This window comes from Oryzias latipes, chromosome 6, assembly GCF_053564925.1.
Source record: "Oryzias latipes strain Hd-rR chromosome 6, Olatipes_Hd-rR_3.1".
NCBI lineage: Eukaryota > Metazoa > Chordata > Actinopteri > Beloniformes > Adrianichthyidae > Oryzias > Oryzias latipes.
This window is the reverse complement of record NC_136242.1, coordinates 9,981,661-10,005,098: the sequence shown is the minus strand read 5'-3', so window position 1 is coordinate 10,005,098 and position 23,438 is coordinate 9,981,661. Positions and strand designations below refer to the sequence as shown.

The following is a 23,438-nucleotide window of genomic DNA, read 5'->3' as shown; positions in this document are numbered from 1 at the left end:
GTGCCAAATGCTTCAGTCTTTTCTTTTCTTTTTTGCTTCCTGTTTGTTGTTGTTAATCCACACACAATCCTAATGAATATAGAAGAATGTGTGTCTCATATTTCAAAAAAATTGAGTCAATTGATGCTGAGTAAAATGATGCAGTTACATCGTGAAAACGAAAAAACATTTCTGTTAATCCATTTTAATGGTCAAATTAGATATTTCTAACACGTTTACTAGAGAACTTTGTGAAAACGAAATTTTAAATACCATTTTATTTATCATTTTAATTAAGTGACAGAATGAGCAGTTTTGAAGAAGAAAAAGAAAAGGCCGATTGGCGGATTACGGATTGATTTTTAATTTTACTTTAGAGCACATGTGTCAAACTCAAGGCCCGGGGGCCAAATGTGGCCCGCCATGTCATTTTATGTGCCCTGCGAGAGCATAGAAGTTTTTAATTTCTTAGAATAAAAAATAAAAATTGGTGTGTATTTATTCATATCTAGGGGGAATTGGACTTGAAATATCTGATTGGACAACTATACATTAGGACTTAAACACTGTCCATATAACCTAACCTGACAGAATCAAATTTAAAAGGATTTATGCCAGAGCAACAAGGAAATATATGTTTTCTACGCAACTGTAATTATTGTTACTGTACTTTAAAAAGTTATAGTAAGTAAATAAATGAGTTATTTAACATTAAGGAGTAGTTACATTTATTTTTCATTACATTTAGTTACATGTATTAGTTATATCTGGCCCTTTGAGGACAGCCACTATGCTGATGTGGCCCTCAGTGAAAATGAGTTTGACACCCCTGCTTCAGAGTCAACGGACGCAGCTTTATTGTGAAAATGAAAAAGCATTTCCGGTACTGACTTTTTTTTATGAGACACATATGCTTCCAGAACTGATGTGCTGTGAATACAAAGAAAAAGTATATTATAAAACTACTATAATGAGAGGTCTAAAGTGCTGCAAGTGGAAAGAAAATATTAGTTAAACGCCACTAAATTGTTTAAATAAAGGTCATAAAATGGTTGAGTGACAAAATAAAAAGACAGTGAAAAAAATGGACAGGATGTTCAGGACAGTAAAAGCATCTCATATTTATGCAAATTTTGGTTTTAAAACTCATATATTTACGTGACAAATCAGATGCTCCTTTTGTGAGGACAATGATAGTAATCATGTCATGCCTTATGTTTGGTCATTCTTTCATTAGTACACAACTAATAATAATATATATATATATATATGTATATATATATATATATATATATATATATATATATATATATATATTTTTTTTTTTTTAAAGTGTAATTCTTTGTGTTTTAAATTTGGGCAATGCTTTTTTTTATCTGTTTCAATTCTTGACCTAAATTGTTTAGACCTTTTTTGTTCACAGCTGCAGCTCCACGGATGATCAGAGAGTTGAGCAGCGTGTTTCTCCCCAGACTGCTTTTCTCTTTTCTCATTGGTTGTTTACTGTGGGGGGAAACAACAGAGTGGAATCATGTAAAAGGTCATAAATCTGCATTATGTGAGGCTGCACAGTGTCTATTACTAATCGATGCTACAGAGATGTGCTGTTTGCAGCATCAAACCCTACTCCCTCCCCGTCAGAGCCTTCTCTCCTCTATAGAGGAGTTACCATGACAACCATTCTAGCTCCTCTGCCATATTTGGAGCAGGGAGAAGAAACGTTCACAGATTATGCCAGTGACATGCCATTAGAAGTGAAGGAGGAGAGAAAATCTTCCTGTATGTAGGACAGCTGCTTTTTTCCATCCAACCAGAGAGACAGATTTCCTCCGCCTTCCAGCACCTACACTCCACGTCTCAACACTGGAAGCCTTGTTGTGCCTTCAGCTGGCAGACTGAGACACTGGAAAAGCTGTTGTCTGTTTTACCACAACAGAAATTATTCATTCAGTCACATGAAGACAAAGCCCTGTTTTTCCGATGTTCTGCACTGCAAAGAAATTACTAACTTCATGCCTCTTGTAGTCAAACATATGTCCTACCTTACCTGGGCTTTTTTTAACAAACAAATTAAACATCAAAGTTTGTAATAGAAGTTATGAAAAGAGTCTTTATTCTAGTCCTAACATAGCATTGTAGTTTTAATCAGTCAAAATTGTCTTGTTTTAGTGCTTTTAGAGCCTAATATATTTGTTGGTGAGTTATTTCGAGTGATAACAACAGAATGTAATTGCAACAGAAAATAAAGACCTTTATGAATCAATCAGGTTCCATTTTTTTAATAGTGAAAATAACATACATAAGTTTACTGAATTAGTAAAGAAATCTTTAAAAAAATGATAATTACTTGAGATGATAAAGAATTGACCATAAATCCTTCATCACCTTTACGTAACCTAAGCCTCACTAATACATGTTCACTAGTCTATAGTGAAAGAATTTCCCTAATTGCCTTTGGATTCATATAAATTCACATAACATCCTATTTTTTACAGTTTTCACTCCATTTTCTCCCAAAGACATGCCATCAAACTGAGATCAGGACTGTGCAGATCAGTCAAGTTCTTCCACACTGATCGTTATCGTTATGAAGTATGCTTTGAGCACTGATGTGCAGTCATGATGGAACAGTAAGGATCCATTGAAAGTCTGTTCCCATAATGTTGGGAGCATAAACTTCTTCAAAAACCCTCGCTCTTCAGAAGCATCTAGTTACTTTAACTGGAACTACGGGACAAGGTCTATCTCTTAAAGAAAAACAAACCCATATCATTAACCCCCTCTGCCAACCTTAACTTAGTTTAGTGTCCAATCGCTGTGTTTCCCTGGTTTTAACACTGTGCACTTAACAACACATCGCTGGGATGTAGCTACATAGCCACGAAGAACCATCTGAGGAGAGTTTTGCTAATCCGAAGGACACATGAGGTTTGGAAGTTTGTAAAGATTGATACTTGAAAACTTTGGCGGAATCCCAGTAAAGGCTGTCTGTGGAAAATTAAGTGTGGAGGGAACTTTTAGCAATTGAATGTTTGATTGAGGTTCTTTTTAATTATATTTTCCAATTTCTGATTAGATTTAGCAGTTGGGGGTTTGAGTCTAACAGAGGTGGCTAAACTGTAGCTACATTGGTAACATGGTCACATAACACAACCAAAAATAGTCAAATTTAATTTTTCATAAATGCAGCATCTTTTGTTTTTGTTTTTTTTTAAGAAACAAACGGTTTTCTACCATCTTTGGTGCCGTTTTTTGAGGCTCCACCTCCAAACAAACCTTCCATCAGCAGTTTAACAGATGAAGTTGGTGTTTTGCTGGCATAAATGTGCCTGTGGTGCTGCTGCAGAATACAGATTATCCACTTTTTTTTTTGGTTTATAAAAACATACCCTGAAATTCACCAAACCACAGGGGTCAGACTGTGTCCAACAGTCATTTCAGCAGGACATACATGACTGTAGGGCATTTGGTCTTCTGAAGGAAAGATGGTGTTGGTTAGGAAATAATATTGTCAGCATCAACACAATCATCCCAGTCTGCTGAATGCTTCACTATTTCTGAGATAAACCGTATGGAAACTGAGAGGCTGCAGGATCGTCCCTTTAAGTGATAACTTTTTCCAAACATAGTTTCTTGGATTTGTGTCCATAAAATGAGCTCTCTCTTCAATGTAATCTCTAGACAGACGACATTGCTTTTCAAATAAAAGTAGAATCTATAACCTGCATTTACATTATTGCTCCACAAGCATTAGGGAGTGTGGGTGCCGGCGATTGGGTTGAGGCTTGATAAACGGTTGTTCACCTATCAAAACAAGTTACATGAATGTAAAAAACAAGTTTTCAGTTCAGTACAATCAAAACTCACCTTTTAGTGTGCTTCTTGATCTGGTGAACTCAGCAGCGTTCTGGACTCATAAGCATTGAACATCACCTGGGTGGTTCATGAACCAGAATCTTATGAACCACATTACACCAAAAGAACCTCTCTTTCCCACCCATTGAGATCCCAGATCTTCAGAATCCACTTCAAGCTTTTAAATTTAGAACCAAAGTTTTATTCTTTTGTTGCTTTTGGTGAATTCAGGTTGAAAATGCCACAGTGTTTGTTTGTTTGTTGGTTGTTTATCTATGACTGTTAGTACATGTTGCCAAGTTTCTAATGGATTCTCTCATTGGCCGAAAATGTACACATAAAAAACTTTAACTCTAGATCATTGATTGTATAGGGACTGGACTGAGGGAGTGTGATGTTACTCATAGAGTTTTACTGGCTTACTTCCAGCTCCAGCAAAGTGAAGCCAATTCTGTTGCTATGTTTTCACAATATGTTGCCCTGTTGGAGCTAGATGACAGTGATTTGTCTGAGTCAACATTACTATGGCAACTATTGTCGCCAATCAGGAGTGAGCATGCTCAAAGTTGCCTCCCGCCCCACTGAATCAAGGGGAGTGAACTTTGAGGTGGGGTCAGCGGGATTTTATTGACATCTGATTGGTCAGTTTATAACTTGAATAATTTGTGACAAAGAAAAAAAAATCTGAAAAGAAATTAGGATTACCTGTTAAATAAGGTATCAGAGCAAAAATGGTTATTCAGACAAATAGAATGAATGAGTAACAGCTGTTTATTTCTCCATAGAAGTCTAAGGAATTTTGACTTCTTGGAGCCAGAAGGTACTTTGTCTAGGTCTAATATTTGTAGCAGTTCCCAACAGTAAATGCATGCGAACAAGGAACTGTTACGTAACACATCACACTTTCTTTGTTTAATGCCAATCTAGATTTACAGGGCCTCGAACATTTATGATAAAGAAAAGCCTTTTAATAAATGACCGCTGTGAAGTCCTGCCAAATATAAAACTACGTTCTAATTTTGATCAAAAAGAGGCACTATTATTCATTTTTTACTGTATTTACTCATTTAATTGGCTTGTTGGTTTTCATTTATGTCTTGAAGTGTCAAAGATGTGGTCAATGGAAAACTCAAGGCAGAACCGGAATGCAACAACTTTCTAAACAGAGTTTTGTTTTGCCTCATTGTCACATGGCACCAGGGGAGCTGTTTAAAATCATGACCTGAAAGCTTAGTCTCCATGGTTACCCAAAGCTTGTACTTATTATTGTGAAATCCTTTTGAATGCCAGAGAAATAATTGAATCCGGCTCATATAAAAACGCGACACTCCACCGACCAACAAAGAGCAGACTGAGGAGGCATTGTTAAATAGATGATATCTTTAATAATAAAAGACATGACAGATTGACATTCAGTAATAGCTCCTACAATATTGCTTCATAAGCTTCTGGTTCAGACTCGAACTTTGTTTATGAGTTAGAACATTTTATTTCATCACCTGTACTTTACCATTCACAAAATCCTATTTTGGAAGGTAATTCTACATTCAAACCCATTCAAAATGGAGAAAATAAATTCTCTACGTATAGTGCACTATGGAGAAAAAAACGAAAAATGGAAAGATTATATAAACACCAGATATTAACCATGAGGGAAGGTAGGAGACAGGCTGCGTGCAGACATGCAGCGGGACGTGGATGAGGCAGGGTAAAGCTGGGGTTTAGTGGGAAAAGGACTTGTCTGGAGCAAAGCAGTAGATATTGTTTGGCCAAGCAGAGGAGTCAATCATGACCACCACAACATTTCTGCCAACAAACCACTGTTGTCTCTCAGGAGTCAGATTAGGATCTGAGCTCTAACATTCTGCAGCTCCAACTGAATTCAATTGAACAACCACTACAAATAACATTTAGATTAAATTATAGATTATATTATTGAACAGGAAGGTGTGATTAGGTATAGTAGTAAATGAGAGGAACGCATAGATATTTAGGTATCTATGACAGACAGTGGGGTATCTGTGCACGTGTGTTCAGAGGTCTGTGTGCAAAGATGGGGGGATTAGTGTCTACTTGAACTGCTTAATGGGTGGGGGCACCTTGATGTCCTGGCCTTTCTCCAGCTTCTTCTCACACTCAACAAGGTAGTTGACTCCATCAATCACTGTCTGCACCAGCTGGACCTGAAAGGGCAGCACAATTTGGGGTTTGGATCTTCACATGGGAAACCATCTATGAGAGTTTAGCAGCCCTAACATGAATACAACTCACACGTAACCCTCAGTGTATATGCACAGAAAATATGAATACAGGATTTTATAATATTTCCTTGTTTACAACATATTGTAAACAATTGTAATTCACAATCAGTGTACAGTCCTTTATACAGAACGTTGCCAAAAGTAAATAGATGCTGTCGGACATTTTAGCTTAGCTTCCTTTAAGGGCCTTTTTGTGCATGGTAGTAACCGTGGTACAGTTAGCTTTCCCCGGTACGATGACCATTTTCTTCATGAAAAGAGGAAAGCTGTTGTTTTTTTTTTCTTTGGATAAACCTGACTTTCTAAGATGGATTTGTCTTAAGTTTTTTTTTTTTTTATGTTTACTCTAATGTAAAAAGGTAATCGGCTTTGCTGCAGTTGGGTTTTTGAGAGCACATCGTTGTGACAGAGTCTGCAGACACAAAGCAACTGAATGAAAATGTATGTGATGTAAAACAGCAACACACTTGTACTATATAGATAGCTTTGGAAGTATCATTTCACTTTGTTTTTAATCGGTTCAGACAGACAGTAATCCTTTGGAATAAAAACGTCACTTATTAAAGTGTCAAAATGCTAATTTGTTGAATTTATTTAGACAATTTTTTTTTTTTACATGGCAGCATTGCATCATATCCAGCTGGTTTCAAGTCCTCTTAGCAGCTGTTATTGTCACAATTTGAGCTTGCACTTTGTGACCGTGGAAGCCAGAAAAAGGGGCAATAACTAAGGCAATTAGTAAAGAGGCATTAAATGTGTCATTTATGCTTACAACATGACCTAAAAGTGGATGAAAAATTGGGTGACTTATATCTAGTCCTTGCAGATGTTTACACTGCATTTGTTGTTAAGCCTAAACCAAGTTAAAAACTGCAGCTTCTCATTCAATACAGCTTGAGTTTCTGTATGTTCTGAACAGGGCTGCCTACCTCAGAATGTCCGAGGCGGTCCAGGTTGGAAATGTCAAACACGCCACCCACAGCGGCGGTGTCCACTCCACCAGTGCCTCGCTTCTGAAGACGCAAGTTGTCCAGGATTTTACTAAAGCGAGGATCCTGTGAAGCAACAGAAGGAAGACATTTAAAATAACTTAGTTCAAGCAGGTGTGAACTTAAACTAAACACAGGTTCTTATCTAATCTCTGATTACAAACTGCAGGTTAACTTGATGTGCAAATATCTTCTGTAAATAACAGAAGGATATACTACACTGTAGTCAGTTTGTTGTACATTTTCTAGTTCGACAAAGAGCAGTAAAATAACGTTTTTGTGAAGAAAATGATATAAAAGCAGAGTTTGATTGAAATAGTTACTTTGCTCAACAAGGGGAGTTTGACATGGACCCCAGCCCTGAGGCCTGTGCCCAGGTTGGAAGGGCAGGTGAGGATGTAACCCAGCCTCTCATTCCACATGAACTCCCATCCTCTCTCCTGGATCAGACGCTCCACCTGACAAACAGACATAGTCTCTTTTTTATTAAACAAACTGGTAAATGTTTTCTTGAACTCAGACTGGAAAGTGATTTAAGGATTTGAACACATGAAGGCCTTTCCACATTATAAGTTAGGTTCGTACCTTACTCTAAAAACAGGCACGTGTTTCACCTGCATGAGTTGTACTTCTGTCTATAAACTTTAAGTAGGATGAAGACTAGTTTTTGCAATTTTTACTTTACAGAAGTATAATTATAATTAAGAAAACTTTTATTTCTGTGCAGGCAGCAGTCTTACCTCCTTGAGACCTCTGCAGAACCGCTCAAAGACTCTCTTCATGTTGCCTCCTTTCTCCATGGAGATGACCCTGGTGTGATCTTCCTCATTGACCCAAATCAAGAACGTCTTCTCGTTGTTGTGCCTGAACAGACAGGAAGCATTTTTGTGTTGTGAGGGGCTAGGGCCTCTGTTCCATTCAAAAGCTGATGATTGTTTGTGAGGTCAGGGTGGTCACTGCAGCACAGCTGTAATATAAAATCAGCAAAAAGCAAAACTGATCAATCGGTTTCTTCTATTTTGGGATACGTTACAAAGTTTGTTTCTTCTGGAGGTCTCTGAAGTACTATTACTGAAACAATTTGAGAATAAAACCTGCTTCACTCTTGGCTCCAAGAGTAACTATATTCTTCACTGAGTCAAAAATTAACACAGTTAAAATCATTGCTTACCATTGTTATTTTGTTATACAATAGATTTGGGCCACCCAAAAGTTATGACCGACTCCAACAAAAATAGTGTTTTGGGTGTTTTTAGTTCTTGTAGAATTTGTCTAATAATAGAGGCCAAATATAAAAAAAATGTGAGTATTTCTTTATTCAAATGATTGGAAGTCAGCAGCAGACAAAATGCATATAATATGCATTATATTATATGGATTAAAGTTGATCATTTTTTACTCACATACAGTAGGTGGTAAGGTTATTAAACAATTGAAATGGTGTCATAATATTTTATGTTTTTTTTTAATTTTACAAATACTTTGAATAATAAATGTCAACTTCTCATTACTGCCTTAAAACGAAATCCCCTCGTCATTCTGACCAATTTATGAATTTGTGTCAAATCCCAGTATAACATTAATACACATCTCATGACATGAGCTTGATATCCCAACATTTAAAAAACCTGAACCCAAATTTTTTTAATAATCTCAGTAATTTAAGATCATAAGAACACATGTCTGTCAAAAGTGATAAGAGAAGGCACAAAGAACAGAGCTGCAACTGGGTCGGGGTTCATTTTGTCATCCACTTATACAAGAAGTGACACATGATTAAACAAACATATATTTCCATTTAGCTGATGGGAAAGTCTGTCAGTGACTGCTGAGCAACAGAGAAAACAAGTTCACCTGAAAGAGGAGACAGAGGATAAAGTAAAGGTGAATTATTTAGAAGAGCTATGCTAATACAAAGTTACAAAGAAGGTGATGGATTTCAGTTGGCTGAAACTTTGAATTAGGTTATTTGCAGGCACGTGTGCTGAAGCAGCATTATCTGGTTTACTGATGCACTCCAGCCACAGCTCAGCACCAGAGACAAGAACTGCTGACCTAGCATTCATAACTGTTTTAAACAAAGATTGTTTTTCTGTCTATAAAGTCCTACATTGATGTGCTAAATCAAACAGAGTAATAACCCTTGTGCTAACCTAGGCACTTTAACGTTGGGAGTTGGGTCATCTAGACCCCACTAGACAGTGCTCTGAACCTTTTTTCTTCAATGATTTGTGATCTTCACTGGTGTCCATGGATTACATGAAATCTTTCCACCTTTATCCACCTTTGTCATGGTAGGGAGAACAGGTCAAAGTAAGGATGGGGTCATCTAAGATAGCACAAGGGTTAAGAATGTTAATAAAATCATGTCGAAAACTAACAATGCTTTGATCAAACTGGATAGTGGGGATCTTAGTGGAGGATCTGTTGTTGAAAAACATTAATATCATTTATTAAAATGTTTGTATATCTAATAAATGTATAAGGTTCAGAATATTGCAAAAGGTTTTCTGTCAATCATTTCAAAAAGTGATAGTCTTGTATCTATAGCTGATGATGATTATCATGGCTAATATGTAATGAAAACCTAGTATAAAATCTTCAATTTCATTGTCCAAGTGGTCAGTGACAATAAAGGCATATCTTATCTACAATATTGCGAAAAAATGTAACATTGGAAACTCTAAACCACCCTAAGGTTACTGAAAATACCTGAGAGGCTTCATGGACCTCTACATGATCTCTTAATGTGGGTCAATAGGCTCCATAATCATACGCAGACTGCTGACTTGACAGACGTCCAGAAGATGGTCAACGTCCTTATACAAGGAGAGCAGGCTACAAACGGCCTTTGCTAAACAAGCTGGTCGTACACAAAAACTACACAAAAGACTGAGTGGAAGGAAGAAGTGAGGTATGATAAGGAGCTCCAGCAATACAGATAATCACCGTCTCATAAAGTAAAGGAAAATTTCGCTTAGTAAATCAAAGTCTCAGAGTTTGGAGGAAGAGTGGAGAAGCAAAGAATTCCCATTTCTTGAAGTCAAATGGAAAGTTATGTCCAGTTATGATTTGGGGTGCCATGCCATGTGCTGTTTTCTGAGGTTTACAGGCAAAGCAAACATCTATCAGAAAATTCTATGCTATTATTGCAGACAAACTGTATGAGAACACAGACTTTGTTTACCAGTTAAGTACTGAGCACAAAGACAGGAACATACATTTCCAAATCCTGATATTTGTGTGTAAACCTTCTTTTTAATAGGCCTGATTTGATATTCTGATTTTCTAAGACACGATATTTTAGATTTTAAAATTCATAGACAATTTTCATCTAAATCACAAGAAATAAAGCCCTGACATTTCAGAAATAAATGTGTTTGTAATCATTCTGTTGAACAAGAGAATGAAAGTTAAATGCTGCAGGGTTGGAGGCCACTGTGCTCATTTAGCTGTCTGGTACTAATCCGCATTAAACCCATTGCCCTTTAATTTACTGTACATGATGCAAAAAACATCAGTTTTGTTACATTGAGCTTGACCATTAGGTATGTTAGGAAAATTCACAGCTGTAAGAGTTGCTTCTCTGACTAAATTAAGATGGAGGGTAAAACTGTAACCAAAATAACACATGAACCCAAATAACTTGGCCTTAAACGGCAAAACAAAGACCGCCTTAATACTATTGCTTCAATGGAAAGATCTGACCTAGTCAAAACAAAAGAAGCATACATAAGTCTATTCTTTTTATCAGACAAATGAAAAGATAAAGATGTAGTTTACCTTGACATGTTTCAATTGCTCGGTTGATAAAAAGAAAACATGCATGCATGAAAGGCATAAAGAACTTGATATTTCTAAAACAACACAAGAACGACCTTCATGGGTGAAACAGTGGAAGTGGAAAAGTTCAAGCAAGGGCAAGTTTAAGCCTTCTGCCAAGTGTACAGTTCTGTCTACCCTGACTGTTTTAAGCAGCCTTCTAATAAATGAAACGCATTCAGGAAAAAGTTCAATAACCACTAATAATGCAGGCTTAAAACCCTGAGAAGGAGCCGGGAATTCCTCAGCAGAAAATCTCTGTAAGTATTGATAACTTCTGTTGAGTTGTTTCTAATACCCACTCACCAAATACCACGAGCATCTGGCCAATCACGAGCCATGCCTGCACATGTCAGGAGGGGGGACACTGGCTTGTCAAACAAGAAATGGTCCTAAAACAAAAACACAACTTTTAGGAAACCGCCAGTTACATTTCTGTTTATTCAAAGTCAATAAATTAGCCTGTAGATTAGTAGCTTACACTCTTTACCTAATATTATCCCAGTTTTTCACATCATTTTTCTAAGGATTATGATGTACAGCGGAAGGAGAAAGGACCATGGGGTTATGACTACTTTTATCTAGTCAATCTTTCTCATTGTGAAAAAAAAATGCCCACAGTACACCCACTTCCTATCCCATGAGATAAAACTGTTTACATTGTCTCCACTGCCCTTTTTGGGATTTTGTGGTTAAATACAGGAAAGGACTAAATCTTGTAAATCATGTGCAAAAACTCTTTTTTTAAATATACTGTATACTTTCTTTTTTTAAACCAACTTTTTTCGGTTTTTTACTTTGAAATAAGCATAGAAGTAAAATAAGCTCAGTGAAAAGGACTTTACCTTACATGTGAATAATATTTGGTACATTTTAACTCCATGAATGTCGTAAAACTGCATTTTGTGTGCACAACTTACATCAATGAGCTGCTGCTGTTCCTTCTCTGTCATTTGGGTCAGACTGTAGTATCTCCCAGTCAAATCTCCCTTGAGACCAGATAGGGCATCTATCACCACCCTTTCCACTTCTCTACGCTCTGCCCGAGTGCAGGCGGGGGGCAGACTGAGCCCCCGGATGCTGCGGCCTGTCCTCACTCTGGATGACAACACATAGCGTTCATCAAACTGCCCCGAATGGATCTGGAACAAAGAAACAAGGCAAATGTTCAATGCAAGCAGACTGAAGATGTTATTTTTGACTTCAGTGGATTTCCTAAATAAGGAAACGTTCACCACAATTGAATGGAATTTTTATTTATAATTGAAAACTTTTTAAAACTTTAAGGCTTGATTAATAGCTTCTTAACACAAATATTGAGTTTCTCTCCATAAAACTAACATTCAAAATGCTCTTTTTCCAAGTTCACGCCATGTTTTACTGTGAAAAACTTGTTTCACTGGCAGTTTTATTTGCTTTTTACAAGCAGTTTATCTGGTTCTACACATGAAAATGTTCAACATTTAATGTGTTGGTCTAAAGCTAGTAGTTTAACTTGTAATTTTGCTATTCAGCCTTCTATTAGTGTATTTGACTGAAACACTTTTATACCTTTACCTAAAAAATAAAATCTGTCATCAAACAATAGACATAAAAAACCTTGTCATAAAAAACAAATATTTTGGGTTCATGTAAAGTGGTATATCTAAAAAATATCTACAGACCAGTTTGCTTTTAATAATTCAAAACCACTTGTGCTATCCTAGGCATTTTAACATTGGGAGTTGGGTCATCTAGACCCACTAGACAGTGTGTTGAACCTTTTTTCTTCAATGATTTGTGATCTTCACTGGTGTCCATGGATTATATGAAATCTTTCCACCTTTATCCACCTTTGTCATAGTAGGGAGAACAGGTCAATGTAAAGATCGGGTCATCTGGACCCCATAGGATAGCACAAGGGTTAAAACATGATATTAAGAATCACCTGCTAAATGTGAAGTCTTCCTTTGCACATGTGTAGCTTTTAGAGTTATGCTTAGACAAAAGCCCAGCTTTAATAAAATGTGTACTTTAAATCAGAAATGTATGAGTGCGTTCAGAAAAGAGATGGATTTAAATTAAAAGTGAGGTTGATAGAATGTGTATGTAAATAGAATCTTTTTCTTTTTTTAACAAAAAACATGTATTTCACATTTGTCGCTACTTGAAGACGTAGTTTAATTTTGTACCAATGTGGTAAATCTTGCTTAATCAAGGGAGTGCGTCATGTGGGTGTGAGAAAGAGTTATTGCAACACTGGTGTTATTATAGTCACGGCATTCTGCTTATTAAAGGAAAAATAAATCCCGCCTCCAAACCAACCCTCCAACAGTGTGAAGTGGAAACAAAGGAATAAAACTGCCAAAGTAACCAGTTTGTAAACAGCATATTGACAGGAAGTAGAAAACTAAAATCACAGATAAAAACTACCACGCAATTTATAAACTAGATCATTGTCAAAAAGATTAATGAAGGCTAGAGTAGTTGTCACTACTCACTACATAGTGCAATATATAGTGCATTTGCCAAAGGAGGACCGCAGAAGGTGGAAAAGGAGGAAATGCTGCTACGTAGTCCTGAGAAGCTGTGTAAAATCATCAGGAGTGCACCACCATCACAAAGCCCTCTCCTCTGCCGCTAACACAAAGCTACAAGCCTGGCCGCACTGCTCCTAGCATGAGTCTCTTAGCAGCCGGACACACGGAGATGACACTGACGTCATCGCCCCGCCTCCCCTCTGGAAATGCTAAGTCGAAATGAATTATGCGACAATGTTCGCAGGGTGGATGTGAAAACGCAAATGCAATCCCCTCTTTGCATTTTCGTTTTAATTATGACACACAATAAGCGTTTTTTAAGTAGAATATATATTATGATTATATTATATTCGTTTTTTCCGGAATCCGTTTTTTTTAGGAGTTTTTCCTTACCGAGAAGGAGGGTCTAAGGGCAGGGATGCCAGTTTAGTTTAGTCAGTTTGTTAGTTCAATTGAGTATTTTCCCGATTGAATTCTATGTATTCATGATCAGGGCTCCAGACTGCGACCATTTGGTCGCATTTTGCAACCAAAATGTGAGAGTGTGCGACTGAATTTTACATCCAGTCGCACATGCGCGACCAGTAAATTTTCTCCCCCACCCTCCATATTTTTTTATACATTAAACGTGGAAGGGGCACGTCAATGATCAATGAAATAATCAATGAGACGCGAGCGCACACGCACGCAGGCAGACACACACACTCGCGCACATACTCATGAAATGCGAGCACACACTTGCGTGATGCCGTCTGTGAGGCGGCCACTGCGTGTGACAAGAATAGGGAAAGCCACTGTAAGTGGCTAAATGCGTGGAGGGGGAGGGGCTAGAGATAATCGAGCGCGCGTAAACATCTGTGGGAAGGAAACGGAGACAAATATCATCACAACCTGATATGTGCGTCTGAGCTATGAGTAAGCGAACTATTGATTCGTTCTTCCGACCTGCGGCTAGTGTACCAGTGCCAGAACTACAGCAGGGCTCTCAAACTCGCGGCTCGCGGGCTATGTCCGAGATGATATTTTGCGGCCCCCGCCTTAATATGAAAGTTTAATGTTACTGCAGCCCGCCAGTTTTAATGAATGACACTTTTTCATTGTCGTGCACGGAGATGACCAACCAATCACAGTGGAGTAAATGACAGGGCTTGAAAACAGGAAACCTGACAGCCCCCTCCCTCCCCGGACCACATTAAGGAGTTCCTTACTTTCCTTTTTTAGAACGTATCTATTCGCTCGAAATATTCTACATACATGCAGTCCGCGCTGAACTTTTCTCTGGGCCCCACAAACCCGGAGGAAGGTTTAGGTTTTGGTTACACTTACGGCGGCGCATCACGGTTTATGCACGGCCGTTACGGCAGCACACCGCTCCCGCGGGAGATGGTCAGCTGAGGAGAATAAATGTCCCACACCTACATGCGTGACAGCTAACGAGGCTTGAACTTTAAACACGTGCGAGCAACAACAACATTAGTTTTAGACACACTGAAAATACGTGGGGAAAATGCAACGATAGACGTGTTTGAGATGAACCAGCACCTCACCTGGATCGTTGGGGAGACCAGGCCGGGGGGGGGGGGGGGGGGGGGGGGGGCTGTGATATGAAGGGGAATCTGCAACAAGACTGAAGGACGACAGGAAGTTGGAGTTGTCCTTAACATTCAATTTAGTTTTAATATTCTTCTCCCCCTTAGTATGATCTGTGTTATTATATATTTTATGATTATTTTAATGTTTTGTGATGTATGTAGCCTTTTTTTAATGAATTGGTATTTGAAATTATTTTAATTAATCACTTAACTACAAAAACCATCAGGACACATGTCCCATAATGCATTGTTTTGTAGTCTGTAGGGCAGCTTTCAGTCAGTTCAGTTTTCAGCTGTGTCCGGGTAGGTGTGCCCCTTTCTCCCACCCCTTTCTTGCGATATTTTTGTGATGATTGACAGTTGATGTTGGAGCAAAAACAAAAATATATGTCTCACACCAGGTGATCTGCGCAGCGTTGAGTTCACCTGGGTGATCTCAAACACGCTTATTGTGCATCTTGGCTGCACCTATTTGGTGTCACAAAGATAAATTTCCATCCGTTTTCTTTACTTATTTGTACTGTCATGACAGCGATGCTTTTGTCAGTTTACCTTCTTGTTGCATCTTCAAAAGTGCAGAATAAAATGTGACACTGAATTTGAAACAGCACATTGTAATTTCTGCATCTATTATTAAAGTATTTATTAGTAATACAGTGGAAATGAGTAGATTTGGTTTGCATGTTGATTTATGGTATGCGCCCCTAAATTTTCTGGTTGTGCCCCTAAAATTTTCAGTTAGGGGCCACTGTGCTCCTAGTGAAAAAAGTTAGTCTGGAGCCCTGATGATCCTTTTAATTTTATGTTTCACTTTTTCAATTACTGATACGAAGTCCATCGAGACGACTGTTGTTGGGAATTGGGGCTATACAAATAAAATTGAATTAAATTATCATTTTAATTACCGTAAGTGACAGAATAAGCAGTGTTGAAGTAGAAAAGGAAAATGCATTTGGAAGGATTGCTTTTTTATTTTAATTATGAGTTATTTGATGCAGCTTCATTTTGAAAATTAAAAAGCATTTCTGTTAATCCATTTTAATTGTCAAATTAGAAGTTACTAAATTAATTTTGCTACACATTTAACAGAGAACTTTTTGAAAATAAAATGTCAAATACCATTTTAATTATCATTTTAATTAAGTGACAGAATAAGCAGTGTTGAAGAAGAAAATTAAAAAGCATTTTAGCAGATTACTTTTTCATTTTAATTTTGAGTCAAAAAATGCAGCTTCATTTTGAAAATGAAAAAGAATTTCTGGGTTTGACTTTTATTTGTAATTATGCTACAGAATCGCTTCCATAGAAATGTATCCCACAATGCATTGAGTTTAAACTATTTTTATAATATATAAATATATATATAATATTATATTTTATAAACCACCATTCATAAATAGTCCATGTAAAATGCTTGTATTTATTAGATTTTAACTTCGTGAAATCGTTGACATCATATTTGCCGTAAAAAAACAAAATAAATAAAGTGCCCTTGAAAATCCAGGGCATTAGATAGTCCGGCACTATATAGTTTTTCAGTTGTTAGGGAGTAGAAGGGAATTCAGACACAGCCTTAGGTTTTAACCGTGGCGTCAGGCGTACCTGATTAAGGCCATCATTAGTCTCTGCAGTAGCCTGATAATGGCAGTCATCAAAGGCAGGTTTGTTTGAGCAGGGTGGGACTAAAAAATGCAGGACTGTTTTCTCAGAGGACAAGGGGCTGGGAAGCACTCCATTAAACTATTCTAAATTAGTCTCTTCCTGGCAGAGATTGGCCGTACCTTACTAGCATCTAGGTCAGTGGGATGTTTCATGGTGCGGGGGTCGTAACCATTGTGCCTCTCTGTGATGACAGGGTCCAACAGATCTCCAAATACCTACAATAGACAAAGCATTCAACAATCAACAGGTAAACTAACTTAAGTGAATGTGCTGTTATTTATCATTGTGCACTGCTATTCTTCAACCCCACATAGCTGAACAGTGCTGACAAAACAAATAAATCAGGCTTTGTACAAAAGACTTGCCCTAACTTGAACTGGGTATGCAATTTTTGGGCTGCACAAAAAATGGGAGTACTGACTGTAAGTGAAAACTTCAAAATTGTGTAATATTTACATGTTTAACTTCTAGTATACGTTGAAACTTTAGTGAAATGTAAATCTTTCAATAGATGAAGACTATAGACAAATATTTACTAAAAGGATGTTGATCAATAGTTTTACAGGAAGGGTATGACTCATAGTTCTGTGTATTTGCAGAATGTTTTCTACATTTATAAACTGTTTTTAAATAGCTTTTCTTGTTTAGGCTTAACATTAGATTTAAAAAAAAGGGACACTGAAATTATTTTTGCAATAAATACATAATTGGAAAAGGGATTTCTTTCCCTCCAAACTATAGAACTACATGGACTGAAAGGTTATATGATCTCACACCTCATATGACTCCTCGTCTCCTGCAACCATGCCAACTGTCTTGATGAATGGGTGCCCGGGGTTGTCCACACCTGTCTGGATGGCTTGGTCCAATGTGAAACCGTTGGGAGTGGCTTTATCACAAAGCTTGGCATAGATAGCAGGGGTCAGGTGACTTGCCATGCAGTTGTTGTGTTTGCGCAGGTCAGGATACTCTGCACTGCAAAGAAAAAGGAAGATAAGCCAGTGCTGCATTTTTCACTACTTAGCTTTATTTTAGTAGCTTAGCATAGCTTCCAACTATGGCACCATAGTGCAGACTAAATGACATCACTCTGTCTATCTCAGAGCTTAAATCCATCTAATAAATGTCTCCCATGCAAAGCTAGGAAAATAGAATTGCTTCTGGACAATATGTGGATGTTTGTTTTGCATAAAAAAGCCACGTGTCCTACATGGGGTACTGAACTATTTTAATATCTCAGGAAGGGAATTCAAATAAGTACCTGCAGAGATCCTAAAACAAGAGAATAAAGTCTAATTTGGATTCAAGCTTAAATATCTTACTCTAATCTTATTTGCACAAAAACATTTCTTAACAGGAATTTATTCCATGTGCACGATGAAACATTTAAGTGATTGATAATTAATAACTGATCATTTGGATCAAGGAAAAGGAAGCTCTCGTCTCAAAACAAAAAGACCCTGGTTGGAATCCTGGCATGGTCCTTTCTGTTTCCACGTTCTCCTCATGCATGAGTGGGTTTTCTCTGAGCACTGAATTTCTTCCCACAGTTCAAACACGTGTTTCGTAGGTCATTCAATGAATTTAAGTTGTCCCTTGGATATGAATGTTTTGTGTGGATGTGTTTCTCTGTGTTGCCCTGTGATGGACTGGTAAACTGTCCAAACTGAAACCCACCTTCACCCAACAGTAGCTGTGTAGGCTCCAGGAACCCCATGTCCCCAAACAAAACGAGAATAAAGCAGGTTTAGAAAATGGACAAATGATCAGATTTCTGTTGACCGTTCCATGTTAAAGCCTGCAGATTGTTAGATCAGTTTCTCCTAATCAGCTTTGACTGTCAAACAGCAGATAATGAAATTTCGCCACATTATAATACCAAGGGGTAAAGTATAATGGCAATGCCAGCTGGATTGGGTAACAAATGGTTTACAAAGCATGTGAGATTTTTAGGTATTGGTTGGCCAAAAAAAAGTAATCAGTGACAATGCAGCACAATAGAAAGTCTTGAGAAAACACATGTTCATGGCTGCAACGCACATAATTAGATTTGATTCTCAATACCAATTTATAATAAATATATTCAAAACAATATGGGACACCTTGGTTGGTAAGGTGAGCGGCTACCATCCAGGAATGGATGGAATCCAGGGTTCGATTCCTGGAGGGGAATTGACAAAGGTAATGGGGTAATTACCATATCAATAGTAAGCAATTAACATCACTCAGTGAGGGCCCTTGGGCAAGGCCCCCGACACTACTGCCTACAAGCATGAATGTGCATGAATGTGAATGAATGATCGTGCACATGACCGGTGACGGTCAGAGGGGCCGTAGCCGCGAACTGGCAGCCACGCCTCTGTCAGTCTGCCCCAGGGCCGCTGCAGCTACAACAGTAGTAAGTATGAATGAATAGGTGAATGAATAATGGACACAATGGAAGTGCTTTGAGCGTCTGGAAAAGCGCAGATAAATCCAATGCATTATCATTGTTATTATTATTAAAATGGAAGTTTTCCTGTGTTTTTCCGCCATAAAATCCAATAAGTAATGTGTTCTTGTATATATTCTACTAGGGGTATAACTATTTCTTTTCACAACGATTTGATTCATATCCTAATTTGAAGTTGCTGATACGATTCATAGTTGATATTTATTTCATTTTTAATGATCCGATTTCATCCAATTCACTGACCTAAAATGGATCCAGGACTTTTTTAGCCAAAACTTCAACCAGTGTTACAGAGATAAATACCTGGTACTGAACAGTGCAGGAGTGCAGGAGAAGTTTTCCAGATTTATTGTGTTTCTTGCAAGATAATCAAGTGTAAATTAAACGTATGTCCAAACAAACTAGTAAACAAGAATCAGTGACAAATTCATTCACATTTGAGTTTCCTAAAGTTCAGACCGCTGTTCTTTCTCCACATTCAAATAATCAAAAGGGAACATTACTAGAACTTTCTAGCACACTGTGTGGTCACATGACTTTGCTAAATTCAATGTGTTTCCATACATTGGACTGGAATGACAGTGTGATCAGTTTTTGCTGTCATTACATGTGTGTTGTCCGCTGTCATGCACTTGGTCGTTTTTACATTATAGTAAAATAAACTAACCATGCCTCAAGGGAGATGCTATTTACCAAGATCAATTATAATTGATTTGTTTAATTTTAAAATGCTTTTTTAATAGCTAATCTGGTTGGATAGTTATACCCCTGTTAAACAAAGAGGTAAGTCCAAACACGCAACAAAAGTCCTTGTTATAACACTTGGCAAAAAGAAGTCCAGATTAAATGTGTACTTTGACTTTTCATTGTAAGCCGTAAACAGTGTTGGTGGTGTGATTGTTTTATGACGTGATAATTGAGCAGCAGCTAATGTTCTACTAATCTTAATACAGTATTCTGGCTTTACAGTGCAGGCAAGTGTGCATTGGGGCACGTACGCAACCGTACACACACAGCCCTCAGGATTTCACTCTTTAATACTGCAATGACTGCACAGTCTCCACACTAAAAAACACCATCACTTCTGTTCTGCTTGTGGAAATCTTCTCAAGCGTGTATTTTTTCTAACTTTACCTTTATGTTTTTGGGACTTTTTCTTCATCTCAAGAAATTAGACTTTTTCAATAAGTAAAATGAAGTATTATCTTCAGTAAAGTTCCTTTTTCTATTACAGTCATTTGAACTTGAAAATATTATATGTGTCACTCTTCAGGCCTGAGTTAAAATAGTCATTCATTCAGTGATGAACCCTTGACTGGTAATTTTTTAAAATTTAGGAACTGACTATTTGCTCATAATTTTAGGGCGGAGTTATAGTTACGGTTAAAATACGTCCAGGCAATGAAGCAACCTGCAACATGACTTTCCATCAGTTTGTGCTGGTTGCACGTGAGAAGAACATTTGCCTTTCAATTAAGATGACCGTCTACTAGTTATGAGCCAAACACGAACCCCCAAAACTGTTATATTTTCATTGAGATTCATGAAGAATTATTTCAAATAGATGTTCAAGATGTATATATTTTGTTTATAATGTGCATATTTGGTCAATGAGCATCAACTGCAATTAGCTTAAAATGTAACACAAAACCAAGATTAAAGGATTTTGGACAAATAAAGGAAGTGACAGCATTAAATCGATAAAATTAAATAAAAATCAATCCAGTTAAGTGATAGAATTAGAATTAGTGTAAATAAAAGGGTAGGAAAATAGTACCTTGCGGGGTATATCCTGCGGACCGGTACTCCGCCGGCGCTGACATGCTCCCGTTTGAAGAGAAAAGCGGCCGTTATGGAGCCCCCCGCCACCACCGAGAGGATTCCAACGTTACGCTTGGAGGACAGGATTCTGGTGAAGCTGCTGGCCATTTTTTCTTTTTTCAAAATTATTTTCCTTCGCAAGTGTTTAAAATGAAAGGTCCGACTTCCGTAATCGTGCAAAGACGGCACAGGTAGGAGTGAGATGGGAGCGTCAGTGATGGAGTGCCTCTGAAGGAATTACAAGGAGAAGGGCTTAACGGGGTCGTCAAGGTAACAGACATGGACGACGACACAGGAACTCTACCTTTCAAAATAAAAAGCAGATTCACCAAAAGCAGCGAAACCTTTATATTACTTTTGGCGATTAAATTAAAGAGTTAGCCCTAAATGAAAAGTATCTGCCACGATAACGTTTTGATATGGGACCCCTTTTGAATTGTTTTATTTTTCTAAACTCAATACACATTAAAAAAATTTGACATTTTTGTTGCAAGCTATTTAAAGGCGATCATTTTGCAATAAAAACAAAAGAGGCAGACATTTCAAAGTTTACTGAAAAGTTCTTTGCTAGGTTGAGCTCACTTGTACGGCTGAAATGTTCAAAGGAAAGAAGATAATTAACCTCGGTGCATAGTGTATTTCTGTGTAAAATAAAATAAAAACGGCCTTTTATACTCCATGGCACAGTGCAACCCAAGCCTACCTGATTTTTTCGTTATTTATCACGTAACAGTCAGTCGTTGGAATAAACTGTCTTCTATTATAAAGGTTTTGTAGTTATAAACAGTTTTTTTAACCAAAAAGACACCGCAATTGTAAATCTGCGCTGTGCCGGAAGTTGTTCAACTGATTTCCGCTACTTTGATAGTGGTGGAGAGGCGCGTGAAGAGAATACTGAAGGGCATTTGTGTGAAGCAAGACATACATGTATATGAAAGGAAGTGATTATTCGCACGTAATTAGGGAGGGGTTAGGATTGTGGTTGCAGATAGGGCTAAAATACGTGCGTGCAAAGCAGCGTCGTGCATCTTGGATTTCCATCCATTTTTGTGCTGATCGCTCAAACATTCGTGAGAACATGATAAGCTTTTGAATGGGGCTGCAGCACCAATTAGATTTTCTTTTAAACAAACTGTGCATTTAATACATTTCTCTCCCACGACATACTTTTTATTCTGTTCTAAATAAAGGCGGATTAAGGAAAATCGAGTATTATTAAATTCTTGTACAGCCAACAAGGTTAAACAAGTCATTTACAGCTTGAAAGTGCAGGAACTTCCTTGTTGTGACGCTTCACGTTTGATTAGACTTTTAAAGAACACTCGACATTTTTGTTAAACTACAGTTTTCTTGTTTATTTTTCATTTGCATTTCCTTTTTTATGTGTTTGCAGTTGCTGTTCTTTATTTTGTTTTATTTATTTTTTGCTACAATGGAGGTTCTCGGCCACAACGGGTCAAAAAATCATGTCACGTTCTCAACAAAACTAAATCTGTGCTTTCATTGTAATCTGAGAGTACAGTCAACTATTTCATAACCCACTGTTTATGGAAAATATGTGATCTGATGAAAGAGGCTGTTGGATCAAAGTTCACTCTTTTTTATGAAGGAAATACAATTTGTAACAGCAGGGTAAAACTCCTCAATGTCGTTGAGTTTTACAGAACAAAGTTGCATTAAAACATGATTACCTGGTATTAGCAGCAACAACAGGCTATTTTTTTAAGAAAACTGGCAGCACAACTTTCATTCTGGTGTCTCTGTGCAGATGTTAAACTCTGGAAGAAAACTTTAGTTAAAAGGTTTGCATAAAAAATTTGCAGCCTTTAAATCAAGAAGGTTCTTTGTAAAATAACATTTCAAATAGGTTGAAGTTGTGATGAATATTTGAAAACTTGAGTTCTGTCTTACAATTTATTGTTTTCTTTTTGACAAAGTACATCGGTTTAAGATGAATTTAACTTACATTGCAGCAGGCTTCACCTTCTAAGAATATAGGTTGCATTTAAAACAAGTCAAGGTGAAAACTGATTTTTTTTTCAAACTGCATCATCTATAAAGCAGCATAAAAACCCTTAAAAATTTAAATCAAACTTATCAAAGTAGATCTGGTTTTTAAAAATTACCTCAAGTACTACAGTGTAAGAGATTTGGATATGAACTTCAAACTGAAAGCATTTGACTGCAAGTCTATTTGTCCAAAAAATAAATTAAAAAGATACGAAAACACAATGCTAAACTAGTTCAATGGTTAATTTGTATTATTTGATTTTAAAAAAGAGGGTAAATCTGGACTTTGTTTTTTTAGTTTGAAGATATTTTGCCCCAATAACTGACAATTGTCTTTGACTGAAAACTAACTTCAAAAGAGCCCTTTTTCACAACATTTTTTCTGAACCAGAATAAAGGAACCATCAAAGAGATAAAGCATTTTGTGGGATACTAAGTATTCACAAATGTGTAATATTGTAGAAAATGTATATTTG

The 23,438-nt window shown here is 37.3% G+C and overlaps 1 protein-coding gene across 1 annotated transcript; it reads right to left on the bottom strand.

Annotated features, from left to right (window-relative positions):
* Positions 1-5,196: 5,196 nt before the first annotated feature.
* Positions 5,197-21,256, bottom strand: ckmt1 (creatine kinase, mitochondrial 1). Its single transcript, XM_004069406.5, has 9 exons — positions 20,909-21,256; positions 17,456-17,654; positions 16,799-16,894; positions 11,827-12,048; positions 11,213-11,298; positions 7,825-7,948; positions 7,408-7,542; positions 7,025-7,150; positions 5,197-6,017 (listed from the first exon to the last, which is right to left on the bottom strand). The coding sequence occupies exons 1-9, from the start codon at positions 21,058-21,060 to the stop codon at positions 5,904-5,906; spliced, it is 1,254 nt and encodes a 417-aa protein (XP_004069454.3). The 5' UTR covers positions 21,061-21,256; the 3' UTR covers positions 5,197-5,903.
* Positions 21,257-23,438: the final 2,182 nt, after the last annotated feature.